This window comes from Phyllostomus hastatus, unplaced genomic scaffold, assembly GCF_019186645.2.
Source record: "Phyllostomus hastatus isolate PE091 unplaced genomic scaffold, TTU_PhHast_1.1 phas_contig_38, whole genome shotgun sequence".
NCBI classification, from domain to species: Eukaryota; Metazoa; Chordata; class Mammalia; order Chiroptera; family Phyllostomidae; genus Phyllostomus; species Phyllostomus hastatus.
Window position 1 is genome coordinate 532,746 of NW_025333869.1, and position 16,894 is coordinate 549,639.

The following is a 16,894-nucleotide window of genomic DNA, read 5'->3' on the forward strand; positions in this document are numbered from 1 at the left end:
TCATTATGATATCAAGGGATAAAGCTGGAAGTAAAATTCAGCCAAAATACTGGAAACAAATTTCTTCACTGGCATGTGGTGACTTGTAGAATAAACCAAAAATATAAGTTTTTTTAAATTTTACTCCTTGCATCATAATTTATTACTCTGCTTAAACAAAAAAAAAAGAAATATTTAATTAATCATTGCAGGGCATTTATAGAATTTAAAGATATATTCATGGGTTTTCTAGCAAGAGCATCTATTTTTTCCTAGAAAGCACAACACTCATATATATATATTCTATCAAATCCAAATGTTATTACCCAATAAAGGAAGTAGAGTACTTTGTCTATAAAAATTATATGAAATCTATATTTTTAAAGTGTAGCCTCTGGAACATAGGAAATTCTGTATAACTAAGACAATATTTCATTATTTATTGATTTGTGTGTACCAAAAAAGAGGGCACATTATTTTACTTTTAAATGGATACTGTTAGTAAAAATGAGGCTATTTTAATACTCTAGTGCCAACATAAAACATATTTTTCTTAATCTTTAAGATCAGTTTATAGATATTAGGGGAGAAATTGCTTTTCGATATTATTCCATATTAATTTTTCAATATTGTAACTTACTTTAATACATTATTAGTGTTACTGTCTTTAATGGCATTAAAGAGCACATTTAGCAAAATGTAAAATCAGTTTAAGCTTGTAATCTTTAAAAAAAAAGTAAGAATTAAGTAGATACAGATGCCTGACTCCAGAACACAGCAATATGTGTATGAAAAATCTAAATGATGATCTCATAGAGAACATTTAACTTAAAGGCTACCTATAAACCCCAAACAAGATGATCAGCACTCCTAGGAACAATGCTGCAATTGTCATGAAATGAGAGGGATCTTGTCAACATGTGAACTATGATAGGGTACCCTCCCAAGCAGCTTTGTCCCTGTTAGCTCCTATTCGTGTTGTGAATCAGGCTTGTTTATCTGTCATGGAACATTTCCTAATCCTTAATTTCCAGGCATTCACTTTAGCTACTGACACAAATGCATTTTGCAAATAGAATGGTACACTGTGTTCTGCTAGACATTTCAACCCTTGTATGTGTTTTTTTAAGATGCTTTTTTGAACCTTCTGGCTGGGAAAGGTCTGGGAAGGTGGTCTTAAAATGAATGGGAACTGGTTTTCTACAGAGACACTGTAGAGCCCTGATCTGTTATTAAAATAAAAAAAAATAGCTCCTACCTTGAACACAAACATCTCCCGGCGGAGAACGGCGAGTGTGTTGAAGTTGCCATCACAGATGTTGGGTTTGGCTCCTGGGTAGGAGGGTTTGCCTGTGGGTGGCCGGGGTGGCTTGGGTTTGTCATTTCTCCTCGGGTCAGCTGGGGGGAGGGAGCGGTGTGGGGGCACTGTGGGAAGAGGTCTAGTTGGTGGAGGCATCTTGTCTGGTGGACCTTTGGGAAACATGGACAGAACTTGGCTCACTTAAAGCTGGAGCAAGAGCACAACCACACATCAGCAGAGGGCTCACTCTAAGAGGTTTTTAATTGTAAGAAAAAACAAAGTGTCTGACTCAACAAACCATAGCCAGATTTATCAGAAAATCTGCTTTTCATGCTCAATTCTGGGTCCAAATAACTAGACTTTCTTTTTTAATTTTTAATGACAGTTTTTATAACTTCACAACAGTCCTCATTGAAGAAGCTGCTTTCAAATCTCTTTTGGAAGAAGGTGGTGTACAAATAATAAATAAAGGGAAATGAATACTGGAACCATGTGTGTTAATGCCACCAAAATTAACCCCAGATTTTGAGGAATCATGATTCTATGCAAATATTTCTAGAAGATAAACAATAATGAATGAAATTTTCTTTAACCGTATGTCTCAAATTATATTTTATAACTTTTTCCTCACTTTCATAATTTTCTTCTAATGAAATGTTTTGATGAATTGTTAGAAGAGTTTCATGTGAATACCAAATCTAATACTCCTATTGATTAAAACACCATTAGAAAACTATTAATGTGAAAAAGCATTTCCAAAGAGAGAGGTCTAAATCAAGGCACAGTTTACACACGTAACTGGGTACAGATGTAAAGTACCATTCTTCAAGAAATTTGTATTTTAAAAAAGAAACACAGGCCCTGACCAGTTTGGCTCAGTTGGTTGGAGCATGGTCCCATAACCAAAAGGTTGTGGGCTCAATTCCTAGTCAGGGCACATACCTGGGATGCAGGTTTGATCCCGGTCAGGGTGTGAATCATCCCCGGTCCGGGTGCATACAAAAGGCAACCAATCGATGCTTTTCTCTTGCATCGATGTTTCTCTCTGTCCCTTCCCTTTTCCCTTCCTCTCTCTCTAAAAGTAATGACAAAAAATGTCCTTGGGTGAGGATTAAACAGAAAAAAAAGACAGAACCACAGACCTGTTTGCACCTAATACACAGGTGGCAAACACAAGGCCTGTGGGCCGAATTCAGCCCACCACCTTGCTTTATCTGCCTGGCACCTTGTTTCTACCCAGCAGCAGTGCTGAGCTCCTTGCCCCTATTTAAGAAGTTGTTACATTTATACAGTCCTAAAATTACATTCAACCCCTTTGAACACAACCTTGAGACTAATGTGGCCCCTGGTAAAAATGAGTTTGACACCCTTGACTTAATAGTTAGAGATGGAAAGAATATTCTTCTGCAGACCTTCAGTCTGGGCCACTGACTCAGGTCACAAGAAGGATGCTTGTCAGTTACACTGGATACTCCCACAACATGACTACTCAGCCCTGAGACCCAGACATGTCTCTTTTCTGAGTCTCCCCAAAATCAGAGCAACACAAGAGTGGACCTATTTTTTTCAAATCTATTTAAACTGTGTGAGAATATTTACCACTGACATATTGAAACTGAAAAACTAACAAATGAACAAAAATTACTGAACTTAAACTATGTTAAATGTAGATGACATCTACTGGATACTGGATATTATAAGTAACATATATTGTGAAAGTGACAGCTTCATACTATTAATTTAGGAAAGCATATTCTTTATCTGTAAATGACAAATGTCAAGTATTTAACAACTATGTATAAAATAAAGGTCAATGGTTCTATTGAGGGAGGTAAGATTATAGTCAACATGTATAATAGTCTTTCTCCTTTTGTCTTAGTTTGTATTCACTGACTGAACCCCCAAAATAAAAATGATTTAATTGTACTAAAAATTTACTTTGAATTATGTTAGTTTTATTTGCCATTTGTTAACTATCACTCCCATGCTGGTTAATTTTCACTCATAGTGATTACATGCGTTTGAGGTAATTTCATTATATCTATCACACAAATGTATTTTCTAAACCCCAAAAGTGATTTGTTTAAGAAATATCTCACATCAACTATCATAACCTGAGAGACAACCTGTAAATTTGTACCAAAGTCTCAGTATCATATAAAAGTCCTGTTTTCACTGGTTATATTTATTACATATTTCACCTGAATTTAAACACTAAGTTTATCAGATTTTTATTGTAACTACAAGTTTCAACTAAATTCAGAAAATTTTTTCAGTGTTCAAGAATTCCTACAATCTGTATATTCAGGTATCTTGGACTATTGCAAAAAAAAAAAAAACTTGATTGACTGAAGACTTTTGCTGAAAGGCCAGACTTTTGTTTCCTTAGTATTTCTATCTCAGATATACTTAGAGTATCTTTTTCAAAGAAGCAGTCACAGCAGGAACTCTGGACTTCTCTGTGTGGTTAACCAAACAGAAGCAGTGTAGCTCACCATAGATCTTCTGGATACCCTGCAGGTCATCACTGGGCAGCTGAAAGTTGTCAGTCTCCATGTACTGGTAGAAAGGGGCCATAATAGCAGTGGGGTCATTGGAGTGCTCCAAGCCCAGAGCGTGGCCCAGCTCATGAACTGCCACGAGGAACAAGTCGTTTCCTGTGTGATGAAAAGACAAAACTGACTGAAAAAAAATCCAGTTGAGAGTTAAGATGGACAATTCGGTGTCATCAGCATTTTACCCAAGAAAAATAAGGGGAAATCTTGACTTCAACTCTTGGTATGATTTTTTTAAAGATTTTATTTATTTATTTTTAGAGAGGGAAGGGAGGGAGATAGACAGAGGGAGAGAGAAACATCAATGTGCGGTTGATGGGGGTTATGGCCTGCAACCCAGGCATGTACCCTGGCTGGGAATCGAACCTGGGACACTTTGGTTCCCAGCCCACGCTCAATGGTATGATTTTATCCTTAGATTTCCTACCTGCAAAATCCAATATGTTGTTTAAAAAAAGGGTTGGTGGTGGAAAGGCAATGATCATTTCATTGAAGCCATAGAAATTTATAAAGTGAAATGGACAAACAAGGAATGAAAGTTGAAGAAAAAGTGCAGTGTCAGAAATTGCTACTACTGTAATAAAAATGTTCTTCTGATTATAAAGCATGTGATGTAAAACATTTCACTTCTATAACAATCACACTAGACATAATTCTAACAGTAACTCAGTGAGAAATTGAGGACAGCTATGATCCTTACTTTAATTCAGGTTAGTTAATGTAGGTGTATGGGTGACAAATCTTGTCTAGAGCAGCAGGTCTTTGTATTTATAGTGCTGCAACTACAACTTGGGTTATTATTTGTTATTTATTTTTCCTGCTAACATTATGTTTTTACAATTAAAAAAATCTATTACATTTAACATACAATATGATATTAGTTTCAGGTGTACAACAGAGTGATTCAATGTTTATATAATTTCCAAAATGATCACCACAATAAGAACCCACCTGACACCATATACAGTTATCATAATGTTATTGACTATATTCTTTATGAGAACTTGGGTTTTTATAGGAAGGCTTTTTTTTTTCTTACCTAGAATGTACAAATGCAGTTATGTAGGCTAGCAATCATAGTAACTAAATAACTAAATTTGCTCTGTAAATACAAGTTCTAATCAATTCATTGGTAACCAGAACAAAATATACTTACCTTAAGGTGACTGTTTCTCACTTAAAAAGAAGCAAAAACAGCTCTCTCACCCCTGGTAAATTTGCATGGTGACATCTATTTAAATGCAAACTCTCAGAAATGCTTGATGTGACTCTCTTCAGTCAAAACCCTATTGATGGCCACCACGTGTTGCCAACTCCATGGGGAAAGGCCAGTCATGTATGTCTACTTGTGAATGCCCAAAATTCAGCTGAGGCACATAAGCATTGAAGAGTTGAGTCTGTTACACATCTAATGGTCATGTTTCTCAGTGAAGAGCAGAACATGTGTGAACATAAATGTAAGGTTTTATTTTCAAGTATGTTTAAGTAAAATTGTTTGCAACCATTTGTTGAAATAATGCACTGTGGTAATTCCCTTCAGAGGGCAATTTTTATTTTTAATGTTTTTACACAAAGCCAGGTACATAATCAATATTTTTCACACTATAGTATTCTGTGTAGAGGAATGGATGAATCCCTGCAGCTGACTCCCAGGTGATATTAACATACCAAAGATGAGTCACTCAAATACTTCAGAGCCCACTTAACTCTCAAAGAAAAACTGAATAAATACTGGTGTGAAACAAGTTAGGGGTATTCAAAAGAAACAAAAGTTAAAATTTCTAATTTTAAAGGGCCTATCTTCTCCTGTTATAAAACTACTTGAAAGTGAAAATCAAGATAGGGAAAGTAAAATATCCTATGTATTAATTTTAATAACAAAAATTAACTACCTTTATTAAGAGTTTACTAATTCTGTTCTGGGCATTTTGAATACTTTACCTGCATTTTCTTATTTAATTATCACAACAATCTTATGAGTCAGTCACTATTATCATGCCCAATTTAAAACTGAGGGAAAACAAGGCACAAAGACAGTAAGTTTCATTTGCAAAGTCACATAGTAGGTAAGGTACAGCTGGAATTCAGACTTCTCAGTTTGATTCCAGAGATTATCCTCATAATTACTGCAGTAAATTGCAGCACAACTATTAAAAGTATTGTGATGCACAACAGATTCTACATTGTAGCCCTGTGAACGTTTCATTCATTCTATAGTCCATCCCTGCCATTACCTTTTATTGCATGCCTACTATACACTGGTCTAGATTCTGATGATATAGTAGAGAATGAACCATACAAAAATTTCTAATGGGGGAGACTGGAAAGAAACAAGAGAAAAAAGTAAAAACAGGATGCTACACAGTGATAAACGATAAGGAGAAATAAGTCAAAGAAAGGGTGAGGTCGGATAGGACATGGAGCTATGAACATGCATGGACTTTAGACAATTATGATGGGAGAAACTTCTAGTATGACCATGGTGGAGTCACTGAAAGCTTCTGAGCAGATCAAGGACACACTCTGACTTACATTTTACCAGGACTTTGGTGATTAAGCTTGACAATCAGGAGCACAGAGCAAGGAAGCAGTGTGCATCAAGTTGTGAAGTTAGTGCCAAGATGCTAGTAACCTGGACCAATGCAAGAGTGATGGAGTAAGAGAGAAACAGTGAAATTCTTGATGTATTTAGAAAGGAGGGTGACTGGGTTGCTTATAGGACAAGATGCAAGGTGTGAGGAAAGAAAAAGATAAAATACAATACCACATTTCAGACCCTGGCAACGGGAAAAATTAAAGTGCTATTCACTGAGATGGAGAAATCCCTAGGAAATTTTTTTGTTTGTTTGTCTATTTGATCTTGGTGGAGGTCAGAGGTGGGAAGCATTACCAGAAGATCATTTTTGAGTGCTCAGTTACATATGCTTTTTATCTCATTTTTAAATTTATTTTTAAATAGTTTATCTTTTGTTTTTATCTTTTTTTAGAAAGAGTGGAAGAGAGGGAGGTAGAGAGGGAGGGAAACATCAAACATTCAAACAATGTTTGAAAGACAAACATTGATTTGTTGCCTCTGGTACATGCCCTGATAGGGGACTGAACCTGCAACCTAGGCATGTGCCCTTAGTAGGAATTGAAGCATGACATTTTATTTTGCTAGATGATGCCAGCCAGGGCAGAGATGCTTTTTAAATATTCACTGGAGATTCAAGTCCATATATTAATTCCACATATGCACATGTAGGATAAAAGTATACATTCAAGATAGCATAAACAAAACATAATGGTTTCATTTAGGGGCATGGAAGGAGGGCCACATATAAGAGCAGAGATTCTGGTGAATGGTAGAAGTCCAGGTGGATGACTGAGAAAGACTCCTCTGAAGGCTTTAATTTGCTTAGTGATATAGGAAATTCATCAAGTGAACTAAAACTGGAGGGGAAAGGTGAGAGAAGAAAGTATGACATATTAAAATAGGGACAATGCACAGAGAATGCACCAGGGACACATAAAAGAATTGTCAGCAGTATTCATGATCATGAATTGAAAAGATGATTTCACTGTATGGAGTGTTGTTCTTCTCTGGCCTTATCCAGCTGTATGTATGTGGCACTTACAACCTCACCAGTTTTGGAATCAAGGTGAATTTTAAAAGCAGAGAGAAAAATAAAGAAGCTGTAGGTACATGTAAGGGAGTTATTTGACTCTCCATGGTATTTATGTTACATAAGGAGGGAAGCAATGACATTGGATGAGAAAGGCCTGTGACAAGATAAGATGGTAAAGTTAATTTAAGATCAAGCCTTACATTATAATGTGGTCAAAGGATATTTGGAATCATAGTATAAATGAGAATGAGCTGGAAGTATACTCAGTGGTAGTCACAGTAGAGATTAGAAACTAAGATTCATTAGAGCAATGTGAAAGATATAATCCATGGGAGTGAGTCTCTAGGTTAGAACAGAATATCAACTCATTGGAAAGGAGATCCAATAACTGAGAGGCTAGAACACTGAAAAAATTATCTGTATGACCACTGAGATCACCAAGAATTAAATAAGAGTAGCATTGAAGGGACTGGGGTCCAAGCAGGAGATAAAGTCAACAAGGAATAGAGATAATTACATGAGGTTAACTAAATGACTACAGCAATAATATAGTGGATGGAATAGTCTGGCAAAATCATAGTCAAAGCCTGGAGTTTCTAAGAATTAGTGTGGGACAATGACCCTGAAGTGGCATTAACAAGAAGAAAATATTTGCCCCATTATGCCCCATTATACAAGACCTGTGGTAGAAGAAATATGAAAGAGAAAATAGCCACCATTTTGAAGGAATGTAAGAGATATAGTATTATAATCAACAGAAAGACCAATTGTAGTTACAAAAAGAATCTAAAGTGAATATTCTCAAAGTAAATTGATCATTAAGGAGATTTTCTGGTGATTGACCTGGCACTTTTCTAGAGTGAACAGTTTCAGCAGACAGGGAAGAGAAGGAAATGGAGGCAGAGATGACAGGGTAGAAGTCATATGGGAGTTAGAGTCCCAGGGTTGTTGTGCCCTGTGTTTCCTAGGGTGACAAGTTAGACCCCCATAATCCCAACATTCCATGTAGATCATTATCACCTAAAGTATATCCTTAAAGGACTCAAAGAACTTGATAATCATTGTTTCTTCATTGCTCACAAAATAATCCCACATTCCTCAGCCAGATAACAAAGACCCTTCATCCAGGCATCCCCATCCTTCCTTTCCAATGTCACCCTCCACTTCTTTCCCTTGACCTTCTCTCCAGTAACAGAAATATATATATATATATATATATATATATATATATATATATATATATATATATTTGTTTAGTCTTTAAGTGCTCTGATGAGCTGTCTCACTTCTGGAATTGCCCTCTCTTCTATGGAGCAGATGACGTGACTGCACCAACTTCACCATTGCTATGAAGTCTCCCCAGGAGTGCTGTGACCGTATGTTCTCTTCAGGCCCTCACAGCCCTTTGGGCAGCCCATTATCATAACACTTCATAGCACTAACTTTCATCATCTTTTGGCAAATCTTCCCAACATATTTTGAAATTTTTAAAGAATGAATTTTTGAATTATTATTCTAAGATAGTGTCCTCAGTTCAGAGACATTACCTGGCACAGAGTGGGTGATTAAACTTTCAATGAGTTGAATGAATAAATCAATCTTCAGGGAGTGAAGTACTCATCTGAATTTAAGTAGTAAAGGATAGAATGTAATTTCCACTTAAATATGTTTAAGGATTTTTGCCTACCAGCTTTATTGAGGTATAATTGACAAATAAAATATTAAGGTATTAAAAATGAACATTTTGGTGATTTAATATATGTATAAATTTTGAAAAGATTCTCTTCACCAATTTAATTAACACATCCATCACCTCACGTATTCACTTTTTGTGAGAACATTTCCTTTCTACACTTACCAAATTTCAGTTACAAAACAGTGTTGTCAACTACAGACACCACATTATACATCAAATCTTCAGGCATTATTTGTCTTATAGCTGAATGAATGTTTGTACCTTTGCCAACCTCTTCCTCCCACCCCTACCCATAACTTTGTTTCTGACTCTCATGTGAAGCACTGCAATGGAAGAAGAGATAAAATCAGAGACCTAGGAGGCCTCTACTCTGACAAGGTTTCAGACAACAGAAATATAGTGCCCAATGAATGTTGTAAATACTTTAGCTGTGGGTAATGAAAGGGACATGGTCAAGAGGAAATGCCTGGGGGATGAAGAAAGAGTGTGATTGTATAGACTATTGTGGAGGAGGAATTATAATGATTGCGATAGTCAAAGATCACACAGCGAACATGAAAAGGCACAGGACTGTAGTTACTGGAAAACAGGAGATGTTTTTTGAAATATGCTACTTTGAGTAAGTAAACAATGAAACAGGGCTACTGAGGATAATATTGGGAGCATGACTTAATCATGAGCAGAAACACAAACAGAAGGAGGGGGTATTTACAAAGGGGTGGGGAATGAGGTGTGTTTGCATGTATGGAAAATTGGGAGCAGACATCAGGACTATGTCTCTTGGACACTTACAGGTGAGAAGGGAGTGAGAAAAAAAGGAGCCACCAGCATTTTTAGGCATAGAAAATATAACAAAAATGGTAAAATGAACACTTTTGGGATTTCAAATCAGACACCTTTGCTAAAACACACATCTGATATCTCAAGACATCATCAAGGACAGAGCAGCTTACAGCCAGACCATTCAGGGAAGTATGTCTAGAAGATACTCTCAGTGGGCTCAAAGTCAAAGACATTTTCCACCAGGCACAGACCCAATGACCCAAAGAACATCAGCATCCTGAGTACCAACAACAAAGTTAGGAGACCCAAGCACAGATGACTTGAGGGGGCTCCAGATGACTAGAAGTGGCCAAGGTGGCAGCTGAGGTCAGGGCCAACTCAGAAAATACCTTTAAACACTCTTGCCCTCTTTTAGCTAAACATATACTTCTTGGTCAGAGATCCCCAATGTGACTTTACAGGGAATACGTCTTGTTTTTGTCTTTTAAAAGGACAAAATCCAACCTCCATTATCTCCTCCCTTTCATATCATGTTCCCATCCTAGAAAATAAGTACACTGATACCTGCCCCTGGGTAGATAAGCAGGTATCATCATCTCCTCTTGGGCAGGTAAACATGGCCCTAAGTTATCCACCAACCTTTCAGACTTTACAGAATTAGTAAAAGCACTCCAAATCTCTTACAGGAAAATAGTCTTTTAGTCACACATTTTTATTTTTTGTATTACAAAAGACCAAAAAGTTAAACAAAGTAATAACAGCAAAAGTCATTTCATTTCATGTATCTGCCCTCTTCAGATCAATCAAGTGTTCCCTAAAGCCCCATTCCTAAGGGTGGAGACATTTCTTGTCTAAGGAAAAAGTGAGGCTTCACAGGAAATTAATTGATCCTTTATGAACCCATGAATCATTGAGTTCTCCACAGCACTTTTAATGAGAAATACTGGCTGAAAACTCCAAGTAATTATTATTCTTCAGATGACTGACAATAATATAATTAAATATAAATAATATAATTAAACTTTGCAATAATTTAAAAAGGTATGTTGTTAAATAAAGTACTACCCTCTGATTTGAATTCCACTAGAAACAAAAATTTCTGTCACATGATGGGTTTTAGACAATTAAATGTTTCAGACCTCTTTCCTACTAACAAAAATAATAACTTTTCCTATAACAGCATTGCTTCACAGTATTAGAGTTCTCTCTTGTCATATGCCTTGATCTTATCAGCACACAGTTAACAAAGGGATATCTGCTCCTGGTTCTTAACACTAAATCTGGAGTATGTTGCATTTAATGGTATATCTAATCCCCTTGCCTTTTTATGCTACAATTTTAGAACACCGAACTGCATATAATGAATGATACTGCATTTTTAATCATTTTCTTATCATAATTATGTTTAAATTTTATTATCAGCTCCTTCATTCTTCCATGCATTTTCAAATGCTATACCCTCTGTGGACAATGTAGCCTGAATGTTAAAATATGTGGAGGTATTGAACAAAAAGGAAAAAGGACTCATGGACATAGAAAACAGTGTGGTGACTGCTGGGAATGATTTAGGGGACTAAATGGTAAAGAAAAAATACAATAAAGAAGTAAAATTTAGTCAAAAATAATAAAATGATCATACAATATTTCATACATATTAACTGTTATAAATAATTCTGACATTTATTATACTATAACCTTACTCAAACACTAAAATTGCACCAATTTCATAGACTCTCTTTCTGGTTTCTCTCACCTCATACCTCTGGCTGGCCCAGTCCCTCCATGGTCATCACTAACCTGAGTTTTGAATTTCCTTGCTTACATTTTAATATTTTCTGATATTTAAAATATAAGAAAACCAAATGTCCATCTGATGTTTTATAAAAATCAGTAAAGGCTTTTCAAAGGTATACTACTGTGGAACATTTATAGTTTTTCAATATTCTGGAGTGTTCAATAAACACTTTAGAATAAATCAATACAATGAAAACAACTCAGGTCTACGTTAGCCATGTAATGGTGATTCCCTAAGAAAATATTTGGATAATTAAGGCCAAAGAACATGTTTGGTTCCTTTAGGTTATAGTTTGGATATGAAGTCTGTTTTTTAGTGAATTAGGCATGTCTTCACTAAATAGTGAAAAATCTTGCTAAGAACACTCAAGAGTGGTTGTGGTTCATTGCCTGGCGATATTAACAAGGATATTTTCCCTCGTCCTGCTGAGCCTGGTAAGGGGTCTGAGAGCATTGCCTGTTACGTCCCATATCATGTATTCATGGGTAGTTTGTCTGTGCTGTGCTTTCCCCAGGTAGCTCCATTGGATCGTTAGGAAGATTCTGGAAGCCAGCCTCCCTTCCTTGCATCTGGGACAAAAAATCCATTTTAGTGACTGCTTACGCAAAAGCAATCATATAATAAATTAATTTAAATCACATCTTCTGCTATGTGTGAACTGAGATTCCTATATTATCCTGTCATAATGCTAAGCACACTTGCTATAGCAAGCCTTGTACCATGAACTACCATTTTCAGACTTGCAGCCATACCACATATATTCATTAAACAATTACTAATTATCTACTGTGTGCAAGGAACTATTCACAGAATTATTAAACTATTGATAAACAATCATACCTGATCTGTAGTAGATTTTTCCCTTCTGTCCCAGATAACGGAAAGGCCAGGGTTTCTAAAGATAAATTACCCACAGCCTTCATTTTTAATTGAGGAACTGAGGGGTTAGCCCAGAGATTCTGAGCTCTTTGGAGTTCACCAGCACCTCAGAGGCTTGAGCCTCAGTGACTTAGAGAAACTGTGGAAATTCTCCCCCAAAATAAATGCATCAGCAGAGTATGACACGTGAGTTTGCCACCAGTTTAACTAATCTTAAATTCTTTAAGACAAACCAGGTATAATATCCTAACTTAACTGCTGTTTGTATGAAATTTAGTAAATTACCAACCTCTCTGTGATTCACTTCCTATATTTGTAAAGTGGGTAGTTGGTGGGTTAAATAACACCATGCATATAAAATATTTTGCACAGTACCTAGAACACAGTTTAGTGCTTAATGAGTGGTAGTCAACGATCCATATACTCTTGTTACTACTACAAACTTCTCAGATACTAAATCCCCATTTTATATGAGAAGAAACTGAAGCTTCACACACTGGGTCATCAAAGGTCAAAAACCTATTTAGTATCAGGACAGAATTTAAAGATAAGTATTGTCTTCACCCACACAAGTGACCAGTGGCTGTACATGGTCTTGATACAAGCATGTTGTGTGAGTGAAAGACACAGTTGGGAAAGGTGTTAACATCAGTTCTGGGAGAGCTCTGAATGTCAGGTTAAAGAGTATGACAGTTATGTAAGAGGCAGCAGAGTATTATGAGGGTTTACTATCAACATGATGCTGCTTTGGGTGATCTGACATCAGTGTGTAGGTATGATCAGAGTGAAGACAAGGCTGAAGGAAGAAAATAGAGATGCCCTCCATAGTCAATACTATTAGGTGACAAGGGCCTAACTAAAGGAGTGATGAAGAGAATGGAAAACAGGAGTCCCTGAAACTGACAGGAGTATAGTGGAGTAAGAGATAATTAAAATAATTTTCTGAATTGTGTTATTTGCTGTTTTAAGTTAGAATTGATCATAAGCCCTTAAACACCAAACTTCGTACAAAAAATTGCTTCTTGTTTCAGTATCATTATTGCTAAAGACATCAAAGTGGAACATAGAATTTGATTTTAAATTTCAAACTATACTATATGGTTATCATTTTAAAGGTTGTCAATTTAAGACCCTTATATAAATGTCATATTATTTTCACATAACATCTAAAGCTGGCTTTCGGCTGCAAGTTTTGAGTTTAACTGGTAATGAATAATTAGCAACTGACTACATCCATGAATCATTTCTTCATAAATGGTCAATGGCCCTGCTCCAAGTGACCCATCCCCAGTCCAGATTCATGGAGGTGAGGATATCCTGTATATATGTATATTTCCCGGACACCTTGAGTTCTGGACCCCATTACAAATCCTTCATTTGGGGGCCGCTGGCTACACCCCACTACAATATGAGCTGATCCCAAAGCAGATGTGCCTGCAAGGCTCCCTGTGATACCACAGGAATGGCTCTGCCAGTCTCCAGGGCTGGCACTCCTCAGTGGGATAGGTTGGCACTTTTCGAGGAAGGGCATTGGTCTTTATGTGATGTCCAGAGACAGTGAGCAAAGAAGGAGCCCTTGACTGTGCCTTCACAGCTGTCAGTTCCAGGTTGGCCTCTGGTGCACACTGCACAGAAATGCATGTTTCCTATCTGCCTGTCTACCCAAATCCTCAGAAAGCTGGAATCCAGTACAGGCTTACAAATAAGAATAATTGATCAAATAACCCACACTTTTGTTTATAAATTTCTGCTTTGTCAGCCTAAATGTTTGGGCACCAGACATATTTTATGCTTTATATTGGAGGACTCCCTAACACCCCACCTTATTAAACCAATCATGAGCATATAGTGCCAGAAGAGTGTTGGGATGAAGAAACAAGTAGCCTAGGAATTGGGATGGGGGTCAGCCCTTTGTGCACCTGCCTGGAAATGTCCATGTGAATGGAAGAGACTGAGCTAAATTCAAATACAGCTGCTGACTTTCTGAGATGTAGAGCTGAGTAAAGAATTACAAAATTTAGAAGTTGGGGGAGGGGCCTGATGTGGCTCATTTGGTTGAGCATTACTTTTCTACAAAGCAAAATTTTGCCAGTTTGATTCCAGGTCAGCTCCTTCTCTCTAAAAAAATAAATAAATGAAATCTTTTAAAAAAAAGTTGGAGGAGGATACAATTCTAGTCATTGTCTGGCTTTTGTTTTTTCTAGTTCATTGCCACCTGATAATTCATTTTAGTGATGTTTATAGGTCTGACCATTTTGGTATGGATAATTTTTCATTTTCCGAAAAGAACAGCAAAAATAAAAATATAAAAACAATCCCATTATTGAGTTAGAGTTGATCATAACACCTTAACCACTATTTTATTAACAAATTATAAACAAGTTTATTTTCATAAAACTTTTGTATTTAAATGAAACACCAGCAAATATGGTAAAGAAGCCATACTGACTTAGCGGCTCATTCAGATCTGATGTTTTCCATATTTTTTGATGGAAGCATTTCCCCAGTAATACCTGTTTTGTTGAACAAGTGAGTTTTTTTTAAATGTTAACTTTTTAAAGGATCTTTTCATTATTGGTTTTTCTCTAAAGTAACACCCATTCATTACTCACCCCCAGCCTTCCATTTTTTCATGAAGATAATCAATAGTGAAACCAGAACAAAATGAAAAGAAAAAACAAACAAATACAAACTTCAATCGTAATCATGTATTTTAAAGCAGGCCCCCTATGTGATATACTATATATGTATATACTACTTGTATCTATTGATGCCAATAAGAGAGTCAAATGTCTGTTACTTTCTGCACTTCTCATTTTAGAACATTGACTTGAGCCCATATTTCTGTACTGTGATAACATAAATATCAAATTTTATTTGAACAATAAATTACCCTTCTTGTATAAAAGAAATATTAAAATATAGAATCACAACTTCAGCAATTATCTGTGCAATCCACAATAATGAGTGTTGGGGAACTGGTTGATGAAAAACATTTTAGTCAGGTAGTGGACATAAATATATACATTTATGTTGCACATATAAACAAATCAGAAGATTCATGCTTGGCCAGTGTTCACATAACAAATTTAGAAATGTATTTCTGGATCTTGCAAAAGGATCTGATTCACCTACATGTCCCCCTTATCTACCATCTTTAAGTTTTCTGTTAGGATGGTAAAGCCAAACTGGAGGATGGGAATGAAAGCAAAAAGAACATTTCATTTTTTAAAATAATAGAAATGCTTTTATCTGGCCATGATTTATTCAATACGTTCTATAATAAAACTCATGTTTCAGTGTGTAATATAGGTATAGCAGGATAGCTTGTCTCTATTTTTATTTGCAAATATATATTTGAAAATACTGGAGTTTCAGTTCAGGAATTGGCAGAATTTTATGTTGACAGTATGCTTATGAATTCAAATGTTATAAAGGATGTTTTATTTCTAGTATACATGAGTTGGAAAAAAACATCAATTAAGTATCTTGACAGATTTGTGTGTGTGTGTGCATGTGCTGCAAATAAAGCAATGAATAAAGCAACTATGTTTCATAATTTTTACAGATTCTTTGAAAATAAATTTCTGTAGTGACTTCAATGTAGTTTGGCAATTCCTTCTAAGAGACAGAAAGACATAAACTTTATTAGAAATACTTTAAAAAAGAGCAAGGCATGTAAATTCCTGATTCTGAGATTCATTTTGCTATTAATTATGTTTTAATTACAAAAGGCCTAGTAACTGAGAAGTCCTCCTTTTTAAAGAGAGAATAGAAATTAACACCTATGAGGGACCCACCTGGCCCAAAAATTAATTCTTGAATCACCCCTTTAGGTGTATGGTTACCTCCAAATAGCAAACAAAGAAACAAAGGTTTAGAGTAAGTAACTTTTAAGAGCTCGTAAATGCCACAGGCAAGTCAGTATCCAGGTTCATCTGAAGCCAAAGTTTCTTCTTTGTGCTGAACACAACTTTCCACGAACTTACAACCCCTCACTCCAGTGAACTTACTACACGCAGAAACTTGTCCCAGGTACACATCACCCAAAACAAGGTAGAGGATGTTAACATGATCTTATGACACAGATAAAAAAAAAACAACAGTGCTGACCAAACAAATTATCATGGCCTTTAAGGTTTGCTCAGGAGCAGTTAGTTTCCTTGAACTTTTGTAACATGCACTGAGAATTTACTGTCCACTGCATAAACAGCCAGGCACACAGAAACCAGAGACACAGAAGCCTCCCGGAAACCTAACCACACTCTACCCCACAACTGCTATTGTGCTGGGTCACAT

The 16,894-nt window shown here is 36.2% G+C and overlaps 1 protein-coding gene across 2 annotated transcripts in view; it reads right to left on the reverse strand.

The window, feature by feature from the left end:
- The window catches only part of MMP16 (matrix metallopeptidase 16), a 263,481-nt gene that overhangs the window by 57,099 nt on the left and 189,488 nt on the right, over positions 1-16,894 (reverse strand). For both annotated transcript variants that reach the window (XM_045842403.1, XM_045842405.1), the window contains exons 5-6: positions 3,775-3,936; positions 1,238-1,449 (exon numbers count right to left, since the gene is read on the reverse strand). In XM_045842403.1, coding sequence (XP_045698359.1) covers positions 1,238-1,449; positions 3,775-3,936 — 374 coding nt within the window. The remainder of the gene's footprint in view (positions 1-1,237; positions 1,450-3,774; positions 3,937-16,894) is intronic.